At 53.8% G+C, this 18,144-nt stretch overlaps 2 protein-coding genes across 13 annotated transcripts in view; both read right to left on the reverse strand.

Moving 5' to 3' along the window:
* Window positions 1-6,275: 6,275 nt before the first annotated feature.
* Zbtb9 (zinc finger and BTB domain containing 9) lies at window positions 6,276-9,046 on the reverse strand. The gene is made up of 2 exons (XM_004624232.2): window positions 8,849-9,046; window positions 6,276-8,642 (listed from the first exon to the last, which is right to left on the reverse strand). The coding sequence occupies exon 2, from the start codon at window positions 8,620-8,622 to the stop codon at window positions 7,201-7,203; it is 1,422 nt and encodes a 473-aa protein (XP_004624289.2). The 5' UTR covers window positions 8,623-8,642; window positions 8,849-9,046; the 3' UTR covers window positions 6,276-7,200.
* A 781-nt stretch (window positions 9,047-9,827) lies between these two features.
* Window positions 9,828-18,144, reverse strand: part of Syngap1 (synaptic Ras GTPase activating protein 1) — a 29,818-nt gene continuing 21,501 nt past the window's right edge. For 4 of the 12 annotated variants that reach the window (XR_002822141.1, XR_002822150.1, XR_002822149.1 and 1 more), the window contains 5 exons: window positions 17,746-17,919; window positions 16,326-16,537; window positions 14,413-15,333; window positions 12,327-12,444; window positions 11,598-11,676 (listed from right to left, as the gene is read on the reverse strand). Coding sequence is in view for 3 of the 12 variants with exons in the window: in XM_004624233.1 (XP_004624290.1) it covers window positions 11,530-11,676; window positions 15,243-15,333; window positions 16,326-16,537; window positions 17,746-17,919 (624 nt within the window). In the remaining 9 variants the exon portion in view is untranslated. Of the gene's footprint in view, window positions 11,677-12,326; window positions 12,445-14,412; window positions 15,347-16,325; window positions 16,538-17,745; window positions 17,920-18,144 lie in introns of those variants that run through there. The other 8 variants (XR_002822155.1, XR_002822154.1, XR_002822147.1 and 5 more) reach the window with 8 other exon arrangements.

Consider the following 18,144-nt stretch of genomic DNA (forward strand, 5'->3'; position numbering starts at 1 on the left):
TCTTTACTGCAGATGTTATTAATTCAGGGATTTCTTTTTTCATTTCCAATCGGAGTTCCTCTATACCTTTCTGCAGCTGTTTCTTTATTTCAGAAGCCGTTGATTCATTGCTTTCAGCTGTGTGATTCCCAATTTGCTCTGTGTTAGTGTCCTCTGCACTTGTTATGGGTGGGCTTGGGTTCTGAGATTGCATTTTGCTCCTTTTCATTGTCATTTTGTATAGCACTGTCTTCTGACCTTTGTTGCAGATCTTTGTTGCAGTTATAACCCTAGCACTTACTGAAGTTCAGGTGTAGATCTACAAAGTTTGGATTTATCCAGCTATACCTGGCTTGGGTCTGGCTGCTGTGCTCAGCTCCTTCTTGCTGCTGCCCTTGGGGGTGAACCTGTTGTGCCCCTCTAGCAAGGACTAGCTGGGTGGTTCTGTCCCCTACACTCTCTGCAGGGATTGCAGCTGCAGGGTTTCACCCCAGGCCTGTATTCCAGGCCTGAGCTGAGTCTGGAGGGGACAAGGTGGAGTAGGGGGGAGAGGCAGCTCTCCCACACACTCACTGGGCCTGGACTAGGAGTGGATCGGGAGTTCCGGAACGCGACAGAAATTCCTACTCTGTGGGCAGGATGTGTGTGTGGGGGTACTATGGAGTGATTGGGGGCGTCCCAAGAGGGTGAAAGAGGGTGTCACCCATGCTGCGCCTGGGCTGGGACCTGTAGGTCACGCTGGCACAGGGCAGCTGGAAGCTCTCCCACACACTCACCAGGACTGGGCTAGGACTGGATCTGGGGGTTCCCGGAACGCGGCAGAAATTCCTACTGGGCAGGCAGGGGAGGGGAGGTGCTGTGGAGTGGTGGGGGCGTCCCAAGGGAGTGGAAGAGGGTCTCACCCACGCTGCGCCTGAGCTGGAACCAGTAGGTCCCTCTGGCGCAGGGTAGCTGGAAGCTCTTCCACACACTCACCAGGCCTGGGCTAGGACTGGGTCCTGGGGTTCCAGGAATGTGGCAGAAATTCCTACTCAGCCGGCGGGGTGGGGGAGGTGCTGCAGAGTGGTGAGGGGCATACCAGTGGGTAGAAGAGGTCTCACCCACGCTGCGCCTGGGCTGGGACCAGTAGGTCCCTCTGGCGCAAGGTAGCCAGAAGCTCTCCCACACACTCACTGGGCCTGGTCTAGGACTGGGTCTCCATAGTATGTTAAGTATGAAGAGAAGCGAGACAGAAGACCCAAAACAAACAACACCCCAACCGCCACCAAAAGGCAGTTAGGAGATTACAGTATTCATGAGGATAAAGTAATTAAGATATTTAAGAGGACAGGCTCTGTAGCTCAGATGTATAGCACTTGCCTAGTGTGTTCACAGCCTCAGGTTCCAGCCCCAGGACTGAACAAAACAGCTTGAGCTGGGAATGCAACTCAGGGAAAGGGTGCGGGTCTAGCGCACACAGGCCCTGGGCTTGACCCCCAGCCCTGGGGCAGGGTTGGGGATGGCAGGTAGGACAAGTATTACAGGTGAGACAGACGGGGTCCAGGGACTCTCAGGTCTCAACCCTGGGCATCTGAAGAGATGGTGGAACAAACCCAGGCACGAAGGAAGGAGCAGGCCAGAGGTGGCACATTCTAGACCCACTGAGGTTGCAATGTCTCGGTTGTCTCCATAGCTGGTTTAAACATGTCTCTTAGAGACAGGCCAGGGTCCAAGCCCATGATGCCTTTTTTTTCTATTGTTTATTAATGGGTTTCATCTTGGTAGACCTGCACAGAACACACTGAATGTTTCACCCCTTCTGTCAGCCTCTCACTCCACCCTCCCCCTAGTCTCACATTTTTTCCTGAGGGAAGGTTTCAATGCCCCTCATTATCTGCTTTTACATCCCACTCTTCCTTTTTCCCTTCTTCTAATAGTCATCTCTTACTATCTGTTATCCTTTTTTAAGTTCCATGTATTAAGAACACACAATATCTATCTTTCTGAGTTTGGCTTATTCTGTGCAGCATGATGGTGTCCAGATCAAACCAGTATTTTGCAAATGACAGAATTTCATTCCTCCTTGGGCCAGCCAGACAGCTCAGTGGACTAAAGTGCCGGGGTTCAATTCCTGGCGTGCCGTGCTACCCCGTCTCCCCCACTGGGGGAGGCTGAGATGGCAACTGAGACCGGGCGTGGCGGTACATGCCTGTAATCCCAGCACTTGGGAGATTGCAAACAGGAGGATCACTATGAGTCCCATCTGTGTAGCGAGACCCTGCAGGCCCTGTATTAGATACATAAAAAAGGAAAAGAATTTCATTCCCCCTCGTGGTTATGACACCCCGTTGTGTATGTGTGCCACATTCACTTCACCCGCTCATCTGCTGTGGGCCTCCAGGCTGATTCCCTACCTCAGCTACTTTGAGTTGTGCTGCAGTGAACACAGGTACACAAGCACCCCGATAGTATGCCCATCTTTAATTCCCTCAGGTATATACTATTGGAGTGGTGCAGCTGGATCAAGTGGCAGCTTTAGTTGTAGTTTTTTGAAGAGCTTCCATGCTGATTTCCATAGTGGGTGTACTCATTTACACGCCCACCAGCCACGTAGAAGGGTTTTTCCCCTCCGCCCTCACTAGCATTCATTGTTTTTTGTATTCTTGATGACAGTCATTCGACTGGAGTGTGGCTTTAATTTGCATTTCTCTCATGCCTAAGGATGTTGAACTGCTCTTTTTATAGTGCTGGGTACACTGTGGGTACTTGTGCTTAAAAGAGGGGGGGAGGGGAAAATCCAGGTGGGTTTGTGGGTTAGGAAAACTGTGTACAAACTTAAAGATCACCCCCATGTAAGTTGTTTAACTTCAGAGTGCCTAACATAACACAGGAAGTATAAATCTTTTTTTTTTTTTTTTTTTTTTGGCAGTACTGGGGATTGAATTCAGGACCTTGTGCTTGCCAGGCTGGCGCTTACGCCACTGAGCTATATCCCCAGCCCCTTAACACAGGAATTATAAAGTTAAAAGAAGGCAGAAAGAGCCCTGAAGAATGCCAGCACGTATAAGACAGGTAGTAACAATAATGTCTAATCCTCAGAGTACTCCACACCTAGTCCCATTTGGTCGAAAATATGTTTTTTCAGACAGGGTCTTGCCACATAACCGAGGCTGGCCTTGAACTCACGGTGATCCTCCTGCTTCAGCCTCCAGAGTACTGGGATTACAGGTGTGTGTTACCACGCCTGGCTTGGTTGCAAATATCTTTCCTTACATATGCAATCTCTCCCAGGGAGAACTGATCTGAGTACAGCTGTAGGAAGCTGATGACTACAGGTCTCACACCTCCAGTGTAAATTAATATTTACTTAGTGATTACTGTGTGCTAGGCTAAGTACTTCATGCATATTAATTCCTACAACACTGTAAAAATGATCAAACACTAAGAAGGAACTACAGCAACACAGAGAGGAGGACAGGATGAGGAAATAATTCAGAAAGCCCTGGGAATAGAGCTAGGTTTAAAACAATCTTTCAACATGAAACTAATTTTTCTGAATACTTGAAAAACTTAAAAAGGTATTTTATCTGACTTGATGGAATTGGCAGATTTCAAATTTGTTTCTTTTCAGTGTTCTGAGACAGGATCTTGCTATGCATTTCAAGCTGGTGTCAAACTTGCAGAGATCGTCCTGCCTCAGCCTCCTTAGTGCCACAAGCAACACTATCCCTGGCTAGGTTTGACATTTCTTGCACACTCACTAAAAACAAACTAGAGCTGTCTTTTTTAAATATAATTTTTAAAAAAATATTTATTTGGTACAGGGTCTCATGTAGCTTGGACGTAGCGATCCTCCTGACTCATTCTCCTGGGATTCTAGGCATGCACCATTGGTTCTAAAGATCCCCAAGTAGGTAACAAATGAGAGATTTAGAAAAAAGAGAGAGAGAGAGAATTAGAGGCCGGGGAGATGGCTCAGTAGAATAAGCATTTCCCTGGCAAGTGCAAGGGTCTGAGTTCAATCCCTGGTTCCGCCAAAAAAAAAAACAAATGAGAGAATTGTCTAGACAGGTAGGTGCTTATGCCCCTGAGCTATCTCTCCAGTAACCCACCCCTTTTTTTAGATTAAAAAATATATTGGGCCACATTTGTAGTGCTGGTACATGTATTTATATAAACATTTTGATGGAACAGAAGTGCTCTCTGGCTAGGACACAGATATGAGGCTCTAAGCACTCTCCCAGGAAATGTAGTTTCTAGACCAGTATCACAGAAACGAGACTCAGGCCTGGCATACAGCGCACTCGCAGAGTGGGCTTAGCATGCAGAAGGCCCGGGTTCAACCCCCGGCACCAGCAGAAAAGCCCAAGTCATCAGCTCATAGTGCATGCCCAGGAACTCCTGCTCCATGAGCCCCACAGCTAATCCTGCTTCTGTCCTTCCAAATGCTGGTTCTCATGCCCTTCCTTCCATTTCAGATTCTTCCATAAATTCCTCAATAAAGCTAGCCAGCTCCATGCATTAAAGTGCCTGCAAACAGTCGCAGGGGCTGGGGGCTCAATTCCAGGGCCTGCTGTGCCGGCCCAACCCCAGGGCTTGCTGAGATGGCAATCGAGACTGGGCATGGTGGCATGAGCCTGTAATCCCAGCTCTTGGGAAGCTGTAAAGAGGTGGATCACTATGAGTCCGATCTAGTAGTGAGACCCTGAACACCCTGTACACTGTTCCCTAAAACACAAAAAAAGAAAAAAGAAAAAAAAAAAGGTAGTCAGGGTCAGATGCAATGCTTACAAACAAAAACTCCAGCAGTGCCAAATGATGTAGCCAGCTAGAGCATGTGCTAAGCCCAGCAGATGGATGGGAGCGATATAAGACAGGCAGGCTCCTTCCCTGTCTTCTTTCCCACTGTGTTCACAGGCCCAGCATGGAGATGGGACCATGGCATTTCTCTTGTGATAGGCCAACAAATCTCAGCTTCTTGGGGCCGGGAAGTTAGCTCAGTAGAATAAGCACTTGCCTGGCAAGTGCAAGGGCCTGAGTTCAATCCCCAGTTCTGCCAATAAATAAATAAATAAATAAATAAATAAAAATTCACCTCAGCAACAGAATCACATTTCTCTAAGTGCCATCCATACCTAACAACTTTTGAGGAACATACTTCGGGAAGGTGATTGCTCCTGGTCCTGGCCCTGGTCCTGGATTCAACTACACCGACGGCCATACTGTGGCACACGCAAGAACTATTTGTGAAACCTCTATAATTTTTATTTTTCTTTTTTTTTTTTATATATTTATTTTTATTTATTACATTTATTTATTGTGTGTGTGTGTGGCCAGCTCAGCCCACCAGGGGGCGGGTCTGGCTGGCATGTGGTGCTGGGGATCGAACCGCGGTCCCTGTGCTTTGCCAAGCTTGTTTCAAGTAGGTGCTTTAGACCACTGAGCCATCTCTCCAGCCCCAATATAATTTTTATTTTTCTAGTACTAGGGATCAAACTCAGGATCTTGCACCTGCCAGGCAGGTGTTTAAGCCATTCAGCTATCTCCTTGGCTCTGCAGTTTTTATGAGGTCTTTACTCAGTTTCCTTTGTGCCACCAAAGTTGCTAGTACTGTCTTCAGCATGGACTTCTTATTCCAGACTGTAATTATTTGTCCGATTTCAGTAGTGGCTATGAACTTCTGGAGAGCAGAGTATTAACTGAGGTTAGTATTTTGCACTGTTTAATCAAATAACAATCCAACATTATTTCTAATAAGGAAGCTGGGGGATATTATAGGTAAAGATCATGTGAACTAATCCCTTTTTAAGCATTTTTTAAAAATTAAATTTAAAAATTTATTTGACACAGGGTTTCACTATGCAGTTCAGACTCATGGTGAATCTTCCTGTCTCAGCCTCCCCAGTGCTGGGATTACAGGTGTGCGCCACCATGCCTAGTTCTGGACTGGCACAGGGGCACATGTGATACCAGGGATGGAACCCAGGTCCTTGTGCTTGCCGGGCAGGCACTTAGGCCACTGAGCTTTCTCCAGCCCCACTAATTGCTTTTTAAAAAGACAAAACCAAGTAATGGTAATAATTTTTAACTCTGAAAGGTAGCTTACCTGTGGTTGTTCAGCAACAGATCAGGGCCCCAATCCAAGTCAGTGTTCCGTGGCTGTGGAACCATTCCATTCTCACCAACAAAACCCTTCTGCAAAGGGAACATACACTTTGCAGCTGTTCTCACATCTCTTCCACACAAATCACTCAATCTAACCGTCCATTTAGATTTCAGGACAAAGTTTATTTGAAGAACTTAAGTAACTACTGAATCTCCCTCCACTCCCACTCCACAATCTACCCGTCCACCTCTCAACAGAGGGGCTGTCCCTATCAAATGTGGGAAGGAAAAGGAGGCAGCGTGGTCCCACTGTGCAGTTACTCTGTAGCATTCAGCATGGGTAGCCTCAGCCCTGAGTCCCTCTGACCACAGCAACTTTTGAGCATGGCCGTTACCTGAGCGCATTTTAGTCCATTGCCATCTCCTGAGTACACTGGCCACATTGATCACTGTGATCAACATACAAGTTAGCAGTGGGGGTGAAAGGCAGCCAAGAGGCACAGGCTGGTGAGGGAATACCCCATTAAAAAGGATTCTATGAAGGATAATGGAATGCTCAATTTGTTAAAGTGCTCAACTACAATATTTAAAGGTGTTGGGAAAGTATCTACTGGTGAGAAAGCTGAAGGGCTTTCAATCTGAAGGGGTTCTGAAAAGATATAACGAAATTCTGTTCAAATAGTATCAATACCAGGGAGAGTAAAGTCTAACATGAATTATTTGAGCTCTAAATCAAATATCTCCAATTGGAGACCAGCTCCTTTAACTCTTCACATATACTAACTAAAACATTTTCACTATGTTGCTTTGCTCTAATTCTCTTATGAAATAACCTTGTACTCTGAACTCTGGTTTCCTCCACAGATATCAACACTATAAAACAAAGTTCCATTCTGGGCAAGTGACTGATTTAAGGATGCTCTATATGCCATTTTTGCATAGGGTGGTTAACAGAAAACTGGATGATAAATCTGGAGCTTCCAAATAACCAAGGAGAAGCACATGCTCAAGAACAAGAAGTCCAAATCACCTCTAATCTCTTGGCATGATTACAAAACATAGGACAGGGGAGGGGAGGGTAAAGTATCCAGCAGCAGTGGCTATCTGGTCGTGGGAGACAGTGTACAACCTTAGCAGTCACTTGTAAGTCCAGTGGGCAGTAGCCCAACCCCGGTCCTTGCATAGGTCTCGGTGGCGGAGGAAACAGGCGTGGACTCGGAACCGTCGGCCACAGTGGGGACAGGCATGCAAGGCTCCAGCATGGGTCTTCATATGCTCGGTCAGATGATGCTTCAGTTTGAAGCGCTTGTTGCAGATGCCACAGCCAAAAGGCCGAAGGCTGAAAGTCAGCATGATGTGTCGGTCACGTTTTGGCTTTACTGCAAACCGCTTCCCACACAAGCAACCAAAGCGCTTTCCATCTGCAGGGGGTGTTCCCCCCAGCTTCACAGGCCCATGCACAGCCTGCCCTGCTCCCCCAGGTCCTCCACCTGCTGACAGGATTTCATTCCCATGAAGATCCACTGGTTTCCACGATGGACCCCCATTTCCAGATGTTGCCCCTGCTCCTGAGGGCAACAAAAACCTCAGCTCCCCATTCTCTTCAGAGTCCCCTCCAGGGAAAACTTTGGTCTCTTCCTTTGCTCCTCCAGACTGAGATCCACCTCCAGCTACTTCCTCCTTAGGCTCATAAGGTTCCTGCTTAATGTAGAAGATTTTGGGGGCCAGTGCAGGAGAAGCAGGAGGCTCAAGGGGGACACTGTCACCCTCTGGAAGCCTGTGAGAAGTAGCAGATATGGGCAGTGGGTGGGAGCCACGGATACAGGGAAAATTCCCTGATACTCTCTGAGGTTTAGGGGCTTGAGAAAGTGTGGCTGCTGATTCTTGGTCCTCTTCTTCTTCCTCCTCCTCCTCTTCTTCCTCTATCTGAATCTGTAATACTTCTCCCAGCTCACTCCCTTCCCCTCCAACGGGGCTCTCCGTGGAGGCAGGACTCTCAGTAGCAGTGGAGGGCTGCACTGGGGTCTGGAAAGGGGAAGAGCGAATGCACCAGCTTCCGGGAGAGGATGTGGTGGAAAGAAGTGTGTGGCAGGAGGCTCCTCCTCGGGCTGCAATTCCACCACCTGAAGTTTCTAGCTTTCGAAGAATCTCTGAGCACTGATCTACTACTTGCCACATCTGAAGGCCGCTGGCTACAAGAAGATGGGCTGGGAGAGCATCCACTGGCAGGCGAAGGTGTCCTGAATAAATGAGCTGAAGCAGCCCTTCAAAGGCATCAGCCTCAATGACACTGGGAAGGGTAAGCCGAGGTGCATCCCCCAGAAGCAGCTTGTCGTGGAAGTAAGGAGAGGCAGCAGCCAACACTGCTTTGTGAGCCCTAAGTTCGCGGCCCTGCACCAGCAGGGACACATCACAGAACTTTCCCTCCAGCCTATGGCGGTTCAGGGATTCTAGCAAGAGCGAGCTATGCCGGGGAAATGCGATGTGTATTGTCCGTGGGGCTCCACTGCAGACTGGAGAGAGGGTTTCAGGAGATAAAGGTGTGGAAGAATCCATCATTTCAGTCAGGCCCCTGAGGACTGTGAAGAGATAGGGGTTTGGGGGTAAACTTTACGCTGGACAAAGGCTGTGAAGGCAAAAGATGGGAGTCACAGAAGCCCTGCGCTGGGAGAATCAGGTCTCCACAAACTGCCCCGCACCCACCCACCCCACTTGGGAACTTTTCAGTCAGCGCCAGTTTTGGCAGACGAGTCCCGCCCACCAAGAACAAAAACAGCACACCAACCGCGGGTTTAACTTCCAGGCTCTGTGGAAAATGAGGAGGTGCTTCGGCCAGGAGCTTGACCTCGCCGGCCGCAGGCGGCCCCTTGCCCCGCCCCTCGTTCCGCCTCGAGTGCGCGCAGAGGATGCTCTCTGGAAACTTCGGCTACCCAGACACCACGAGGCCGGCCGGGCGCCTTCCCGCCGACACGCCCCCGCCGTTACACACGCAGCACTGGACTCGCAGCACCTCAGCCGCTACCACGCCGAGCAAGGCCGGAAGCCACCGCCTCCTCGCCGGACGCCGTAGCCTGGAGCGCAGGGCGGGACTGAGGCTACGGCCAATCGCAGGGCGGGGACCTACAAGCCTCGTGCTGATTGGCTACCCGGGCAGGAGGGGCGGGGCTGGTGGAAGACCGTGGTGCCCGAGCCGGCGGGTGAGGTGTCGCGGGCAGCGGGCCGGGGAGGACGTGGGCCGTGGCTCCGAGAGGCCAGGGTCTCCCGGTGATTAGGTGTGACGCCTGTCCCACCCCAGTGGGGAGTGAGGTTATTGGTCACCTCTGTGAGCTGGGCATCTGTGTCCTTCCAGCAGCCTGGCGAGGTAGGTGTGGCCGCCCCCCCCCCTTCCAAGGGAGAAATCGAGGCTGGGAAAAGCGCTCTGCTGGCAGGTGGCGGGTCGGGAACCCGGACTTGTTAAGGAACTGGGTACTTTCCTCCTATTTGCAGCGCAGCATTTTAACAAATTAAACAGTCTTATTTCCAGGGGATCGCTTGGAAAAAAATGTACTCTTGGATTTTGCCTCTGCTCATATGCCGGGCTGGTGTGGCCAGCGCATCTCCTGCTCCAATGGAGAAATCTCGCTGGCTGGGAGTGTGACATTTGAGGGGATCGTGGCATCAGGCAGGGATCTGTGGCCTCGCCCCCAAGCTGTCAGCATGCTCTCAAGATCCTGTCACCCTGTGGTGGGGCCCAGAGACCCAGGCTAAGAGAGTCACCGCAGCGATAAAAGAACAATCTCCGTTTATTAAACATGATTTTTCTGTTTCACCACACACTCCAGAAAAAAAGGAAATGGGGCTGGGAGAAAGGGGCCAGTGGTTGGGGACAGAGAAGGTTGGGAGTGGGAAGGGGAGAGAGAACGAGAAAACAAAACAAAACGGGTAGAAAGAGCTCCCTACCCTTTGGGTGGGAGAGGCGGGGCGGGGGCAGGGGCCAGGAAGCTCTGTACAGAAGGGTTGCCCCCAGCCCACACACACACACACACACACCCCGAATATGTACAGTACAAACCCCAGATAATTACAACAGCCAAAGAGAGAAAGGGGTCCTAGGGCAGGGCCTGAGGTGGGAAAGCAGAGAGGGCACAGGGATAAAATTTCACATATTTACAACTTTTATATAAGTATAAATTTGGCCCCGGCTGGGTGTATGTGTGTAGGGGGATGGGGCTGAGGGAGAACTGTCCATACAAAAGAAAGAAGGGTGGGGTCTGGGAAGTCTCAATATCAAACGCAAGGATGAGGGACCGAGACTGGGCCGGGGACAGCAGTCCGCAAGAGGGGTGTGCCAAGGAGGGGCTTCTCCTTCCCACGGCCAGCCCGCCCCAAGCCCCATCCATCCTACCTCCCCGTCCCGCCAGAGAGCTATGTACAGAGAAACACCGATGTGGACTGGCGGGTGGGGAGGAGGCGAGGGGGGAGGGGGCGGGGGAGGGTGGGAGGGAAGCCCGGCCCTGTCCTACCCCCCCAGGGGGACAGAGGCATTAAGGGCCCCCCAACACCCCTCCTCCAACATAGGTCCCCCACCCTGGGGGAGAGAGACATGGCTTTTCCTAGAGTAAGTTCCCCCCTCCCCCTGGGAGTAGAGACCGAGAGAGAGGAGAGGAGACTGTTGGGGGAGGAGGGCCAACTGGCCTGTCCCCGCCCACACACACACCCTCCTACATCCCTCATCCTATCTCAATTCCACCCCACCCAACACACTGGGGGAGGGGGGGGCCTAAGCCCCCTCACCCCGCTCTGGGACCAGCCGAGAGCAGATCAGGTGTGGGAAGAAGGGGAGAAGACTCCCATTCCCCCCTTGCCGCCCCCTCCCTGCCCCGCTGGCCCCTTCCACCCCATCTGGGTTCTGGGTGGGGAGGGAGTAAATGTGAGAGTGGAAGGAGAAGGGAGTTTGTGCGTGCTGAGCCCCCCCCAGACGCTCCTGAGAAATCAAGGGGTAATAGGGCCCCCTCACCCGGGGTCCCCTCCCCATAACAAGGGGGGTAGGGGAGGCCAAAATGGGGCGGTGCAGGGGAGTTAGATTGTCAGCTCTGGTTACTGCTAAAAAATCACCCTGAAGTTGAAAGTTTGGAGGTGCCACACCCCCAGGGCAGGGGTGAGGGTCTGTCCCCCAGTGTTCAGGGGACTGATGAGGCAGAGGATGGGGATAGCACCCCGGAGTAGAGGGGTCTGTGTAGGGCTGGCGGTGTCCTGGGGCAAGGTTGGGGGGGGAAGGGGTGTCAGAGAGGCGGCAGCACCCCAACAGTAAGGGAAAGAGGGCAGTTGAGGGTACCCCCTTCCCTCCTGGAAATGGTGCGATGGGGGCAGGGGCCTGTGCTCCCCAAGGAGGCCTTCAGGGAGTCCCTCGGTGACGTCCAGTCTTGGTGGTTGGTGCTGTTCTGGGGTGGGGGCAGGAGGAGGCGGAGGTCTGTGATGCTGGGTGGGCTAGTGGTCTGCGGTGTTTCGGAACTCGCCGTTCTCCGTGATCTGCAGCCGGGGTGGGGGGGGCGGGGCTGGGGGGGCCAGGCCGTTCCAAGGTGGGGCCAGCGTCACACGCGGGTTTGTTGGACCCAAGGGGGGAAGCTGCCTCTCCTGCAAGACACCAAAGAGGAGAGCGCGGACTTATTGAGACGCTTCGCGGGCGCCTGGCTGCCAGCCCCCAGCAGTGGCCACCCCCCAGCCACCCCTCCAGACACTGCCACCCTCTCCTCCCAGCACAATCCCCACCTCCTGCTGCTTCTCACCTTCAGGATGCTTTGGGATCAGGGAGACTTTCACACACACCCCCACTCCTAACTGGGGCCTTCAAGCCTTCAACCCAGCGTAACACCAGGAAACCAGCTCGAAGGCAACAAGCTCCCACAGCCCTTCCGGCCTCACCCACTGGCTTCACCTCCATGCCCCCTGCTTGGTCCACCCTCCTCCTCTTGGCACCCCTCACCCAGCCCACCCCCGGCCCAGGTAGGAACTGTGCATTGAGGAGCCAAGGGAGGCAGTACAGCAAAACCTCGTTAATCCAAACCCCTGTGGATTTGGAATTTTGTCATAATTTGAACAAAAACTGGGCTTGAGTTTGCCTTTATCTGTGAAGAAAGGGTATGCTAAGCAAATTGGCGGTGGGAACGTGCCTGTGGGAGGGGGCATTTAACCTACAGCAGCAAACAGAATTTTCAGTCCTGTCTATTCATTAAGGCATGCTGAGGGCCGGAGTGGAAAAGCCCTGTTCACCAAGTTCTACTTACTGTATATATTTTGAAGACATGCATTTCATTAAATAGACACTGTCATTCAGTTTTGTCACTTATTCAGAGTGGCCATCTTCTCAAATATAACATCCCAAATTAGAGAGGTTTAACTGTACTGGGGGAAAGGAAGGGGATTCAGGGAGGTGACGTGGGAAGGGAAAGCTCGTGGAGGACCACCTTCCTACTCGGCAGCAGCGCAGCGGAGTGACTAGAGTGCCCGCGGTGACACAGCCAGCCCCATCTGCACCCCAGGGGGCAGAAGCAGCTCCATTCCTGTCCTCCCCGCTTCCTTTCAGTCCCCTCGGGGCTCCCGACCCTCCTCCCACCCTAGGCCTATTCTCATCTCTGGCACCTGGACCAACTGCTGGTTCCTTCTGTTCCTCTGCAGGAAGAAAGGAAAGTCACCCGAATCCCCATACACAACACTTCCGGTCACACACAGCCTTCTTAAAATCTGGGCTCAAAATCAGTATTTCAATTAAAGGCTGAGTGGCAGAGGAACCGATACCTACAAGCAGTTTAAAACAATTGCCCAAACTACTTTGCGGGCCACGGGCACTTGGGTGAGCTGGCTATGCTGGGCCGCAGCGTCCTGTAAGGCTCCAGACCCGCTCTCCTTTCCCTTACAGGACACAGAACTCACCTCTCGGTCACCCAAACCCCGCCTTAAGCAAAGTGGCCCTCCCAGCTCTCAGTCAGTGGGACAGGAAGTGACACAGTCAGGCACTGTGTGGCAGGGGGCAGGGGAGGGAACCTTCTGACTCCCCTCTGCTGTCTGCTGCTGATGGCACATGGGCATGCCCCCTACACCCCCGTGGACCCACAATTAGAAAGCTGATAAATAAGGGTGCCGTTATTCATTTTACAAAAGAATTCCCGGCAGGAGCCCTTGAGATGGTGAGGTCCCCTGGTGCCTTTGAGCATCTGTTTACAGATCCGCTAACTGCTTTGACAGAGAGGCTGGGCTGGCAGAGTTAAAATTACAGCGTGAGGGGCCAAAGCCCACTGCAGCCCAATCTCACAGAAACGGAGTCTCAGAAAGGGCGTCTGTGGCTGACAGGTTCCCATTTACTGGCTTTCTATGCAGGATGCATCCAAGGCCATTAGGTGGTGGGAGGCACAAGTGAGTGGTGTTAGCAGCTCAGGGATGCGAGCTATGGCAAGAATAGACGCATGCCTGTGAGGCCAGCACTCGGGGGCTGAGGCAGAGGATCGATACCAGCTTGAGGCCAGCCTGGGCTACATACTGATTTAAAGGCCAGCCTGAACTATACACATAGTGAGATCCTTTCTGGGGGGGGGATAAAAAAGGGGAGGGGGTGGAGAGACGGCACAGTAGAGTAAGTGCTTACAAGGGTCTGACTTCAATACCCAGTTCCGAGAAAAAAAAAAAAAGTTATTCAACATGCTGTTGTTGGCATCTGTGCCTGGGAATGGCATGGCTGCTGAGCCCACGAGGCGGTCTAGGAAGGTCTCCGCACCTCGGCCTCTCCGGCTACAGGGGCAGATCTGACTCGACATCTGTCCAGGGCTCTTCTTCTTCCACTCACCCTAGCTACTTCAGGACAGCTCAAGGGCATCTTTTCCAGGGCCCCTCCAAGTCCCTGAAGTAACTGCCGCTCCTAATTCCCCCCAGGGGGCTAACTAGAGTCCCAGACAGACTCTACTCTCAGGTGTAAGGGAGGAGGAAGAAAGTGAGAGAGAGAGGAGTGGAGCAAGAAGGGCAGAGAGCCAGGGTTAGGGAAGGAAGAGGTACCCCAACCTACCTGCTGCACGCCACACCATCCCTATAGCTGGGGCCCCACCCCCTTTCTGCCCTGTTAGAGAACCCACCCCGATGTCCCACTCCCAAGGACGCTCTGGTGAAATGGGGGGTGACAGACAGACACTGGAGAGGAAGAGGAGCAGGAGGCTTGGGCAGGAGGCAGGGAGAGTGGTCTGGAGGAGGGTGTGGCCTGTGTCTGGGTGGGGTGGGTGTGCTCCTGGGTGGTGCTGGGTGGCTGTGTCTGAGGTGGGGTCTGTGGGGGGCAGCAGTGAGGGGAGAGGCTCTGGACGGTTGGAGGGGATGGGCTTCATGACCAACCTGCAGTGGTCCGGAGTCACCTCCCCCTGTGTCCTCCGCCCGTGGCCAAAGCGGAACCAGGAGAACTACCTGATGAGAAGCTGCAGGGGGAGAGAGTGGGTCATGGGATCAGGGGCCTTGGTGGTGAGCAGGGAGGCCTGGTGGTCAGCGCAGAGGAGGGAGGAGGCCGTGGGGAGGAGAGCGGGCAGGAGGAGAGGGGAGGGCCTCGAAGGCGGCTGGGCGCAGAGGGGCAGCAGAGGAGGTGTGCAGCAGGCCAGAGCTGGAGCTAGAGCTAGAGCTGGAGCTAGAGCCGGAGGGTGTCCCAGAGAAAGGCTGCACTGCAAGGGACAGGGCTCCAGGAAGGCTTTGTGAAAGACAGGAGAGAAGCTAGGAGTCAGAATGGTGAACCAGGAGAATGGAGGTGAAGGGACCCCAAGTCTCCAAGGAACCTGTGCTCCATTCTGGCACAGAGTGACTCCTGCACTCCTGGCCCAAGAAAAGCTCAGGGGAAGCCAACTCCTCTGAGCAAAGAAGAGTTCTCGGAGCCAGAGGAAGTGGGCAGCTCTCAGGGTGGAAAGTTCCAGGCTCTGGTAGATGATCCTGAGACATGGACCGGGAGGGAGGAGGGGCAGGAAGGCACGGGGCGGGTGGACGCTGCCAGGGGTGACCAAGGCACAGACGATGGGATGGAGATGGGTCACTGGGGGGCCACGCAGAGCAGCCAGTGGACAGACGGAGGACAACAGGAGACGATGGTGATGGGGCTGGGCTGGCCGGTGGTGAGTGCACATAGGACGGTGGGATGGATGGGGATGGGACACGGAGAAGATAAATGACATTGTAATTTCCACCTGAGCGTCGAGCAGCCTCTTCTTGGGTTCAGGCAGGGGCTCAGCCATGGTGGGGTGGTCCCGGCGCAGCTCCTCCTCCACCAGCATCAGCCTGAAGGGACGGGCTTCAGTGGGGTCAGCGGCGGGGACAGGCTCAGAGCCTGCCCATGCAACTCCTACCCGGAGCCCCGCCGCTCCCCGGAAAAGGCCTAGGCCTCCTCCCTGCCCTTGGAATCCCTCCCTGGCATCACCCAGAAGGCTTCCCTCACAGGGGACCCTCAGGACCCTCACATCTCTCTGCTGAGGAAGTTCCCTGTATGTGCCTCCAAGACCTCTGTCACCAGAGGGCCACAGCCCTCCTCGGGAGGCACAGCTCTGCCCTGCCCCAGCTGCTGAGGCTGAAGACCTGGCATCTCTGCCTCCCAAGCTACCTTGGTGACCTCCCCTGGGACCCCAGCCTCAGAGGCCGCGTCATCCTCGTCATGCCCAGCACCTCCCTGCCTTGGGTGAGGACTCTCAAGGTCATTTCCCGTAAAGCATCTCAAGTAGAACAGCAGTTTTAGAAAAGGTTTCAACTCAAGAACTCCTTTTCTTGTAAGTCTCACTCAAAAACATGTAATGTCTCAAGACAGAGCTGGCTTTGGCTGCAGTGAACTTCGGGGTCCCCTGCTCCAGCTTGAGGTGACTGACCCCTTAACTGGACCCATCCATGGGAGCCATGCAGGGACTCAAAGGCCTTTTCTGAGGCTGGGGAAGAAGGCTCTTCCCAGGAACCGGGTGCTCAGGGCCTCTCTGGCTACAGCTTCCTGCTTAGTTCTGGGGTGAACCTCACAGGCTGCCTCGTGAATACCCAGTGGAAGCCCTGGGGTAGGCCTTATCTAGGTACAGAGGCGTTTTCCCAGTCCACGGCCATCAGGGCTTGCTGAGAGGTATTCAGTGCCCTAGGTGGGTTTTGCTCCGTGCAGTGACAGGAGAACGAATGGTGTCCCAGGGCAGTAGCTCTCCTGATGTAGCCCGACTTGGGCACAGGTGGGAGGAAGAGCTAGGTGCTTGCTCCCCTGTGCCTCAGGCGCTCCCTGCTACCCTCCCCGGGCCGCCCCTCACCTGCCAATGATGCTCTTGATCTGCGAGTCCTTCTCCACCTGCTGTTGCCTCAGCCTCTTCTCGCTCTGCTCCAGGCGCGCCTGATACTGCATCAGGATCTTGCTGGTCTGCTCCTCCTGGGACAGCAGCCTCCGCTCGTACTCTTCCAGCTTCCGGTTGGACATGTGCAGCCGCTCTTTCAGTGAATGGATCTCCTCCTCGTACTCCTTCACCTGCCCGCCGGGCACACGACCCCGCACTGTGAGGGGCGCCTGCCCGGTCCCACAGCCAGCCCACCCCCATCTGCCCCACACAGCCACTGTTTGGGCAGGGGCACGCAGCCCTTTCCATGCCCGGTGGACACACTTGCCCCACATCTGACAGGGCTCTGTCGTGATGCTGAGACGTCCTCACGACAGAGCAGAGTCTCAGACGCCACACCACAGTGTGTGGCATCACACATGCATGAGAACACAGGAGGATGCACCCCCAAGCCAGACTCGGACACCCTGAGTGTGCCCAGATATCAACTGTAAAGGGACGTCAGCCAGAGGCCAGGACAAGCACGTGAAGAAAGCCAAGAAGACCCCTTCTGGATGGAGCCTGGGGTAGTCTGACATGGGATGCCATCCTAGCTGTGCCCGGGCGACAGGTCTCTGAGGGAGTTCCCCATTGAGAAATTAGAACACCTCTGGGTCTGCACAACTCTGGAACTGGGCAGAAGAGGCGTTTTATCTGCCCTGCTGGCGCCAGAGTCCACAGCGTGCTACTGTCGTAAGAAGGCAGCCACAGCCCACATGCAGCTATTCTACTGCGTTGGCGTCAGGTCTCAGGGTCACGCCCAGGGCCTTACTTGGGCTGTGTACATACCGTACCACTAACCAACACCCCTACACACAAACACACAGCTACGTAAGTGTCCAATAACACTCAAATGCTTAGCTCCCGAAGTGCAACAAGCCACCTGTCCAGCCATGAACAGTGGGGGTCACGGCCCTGAAGAGGCCTTTGCCAGCCTCTGAAGGGGACACACAGAGCCAGCCTCACTCCGAACACTGAGGGCAGATGAATCATCCAGACGTGCTGCACAGACGCAGCCCCTGCAGCCCGCCCGACTGAGACGCTCGCACCCCTGGTGAAGTAGCCTCTGCTCAGAGCAGTCCCCACCCAGAGCAGGGCTCTGGCTGCCCCGGGGAACGTGGCCTAGAATAAAACTCGTTTCCTCTCAGGCAGTCTACAGCACACGTAACCTGTGAAATGCTCGCTGATCGGGCTCCCAGACAGACTGGATGGATCGGGTCTCCTGCACTGGGCTGAATGAAGCCTTCCTGAGCGAGAGCCTCAGGCCTGGGTCTTCTTCCTACTAGTGGTCCCTGAGCCTGGAGGTGTCCCTGGTGGGTGAGAGGAAGAACTGAGGCCTGGGTGGCGGGGCCCACCGTACCCTATCTAGTCGGCTCTCATCCATAGATTTCGAGTACTCCTTGAGCTTGTACTCCTCCCGCTCGATGTGGGCACTCTCGATGTCGGCAGACAGGTGAGGCATGTTGGAGACCCAGGCCACTGTCCGCTCCGAGGCTGGCATCGTGGGGTTCAGCGTGGAAGGTGTCTGAGAATGCTGGGTCGGGCAGGGTGGGCCCAAGAGCACAGGGGAAGAAAAGGTAGGTGCAATTGCAGGGTGAACACAGCCATCAGAGACAAGGGTCTCAGACCTGTTCCCCTGCCCTGACCCTTGTCTCCTCTAGACAGAAGTGACAGCACCAGGAGAGCAGAGCCTTTTGTCTCTGTTCACTACATCCTCAGGGCCTAAAGCGCACAACACAGCGCACTGGAGCCATGCAAT

This window comes from Octodon degus, unplaced genomic scaffold, assembly GCF_000260255.1.
Source record: "Octodon degus isolate 3935 unplaced genomic scaffold, OctDeg1.0 scaffold00005, whole genome shotgun sequence".
Lineage (NCBI taxonomy): Eukaryota > Metazoa > Chordata > Mammalia > Rodentia > Octodontidae > Octodon > Octodon degus.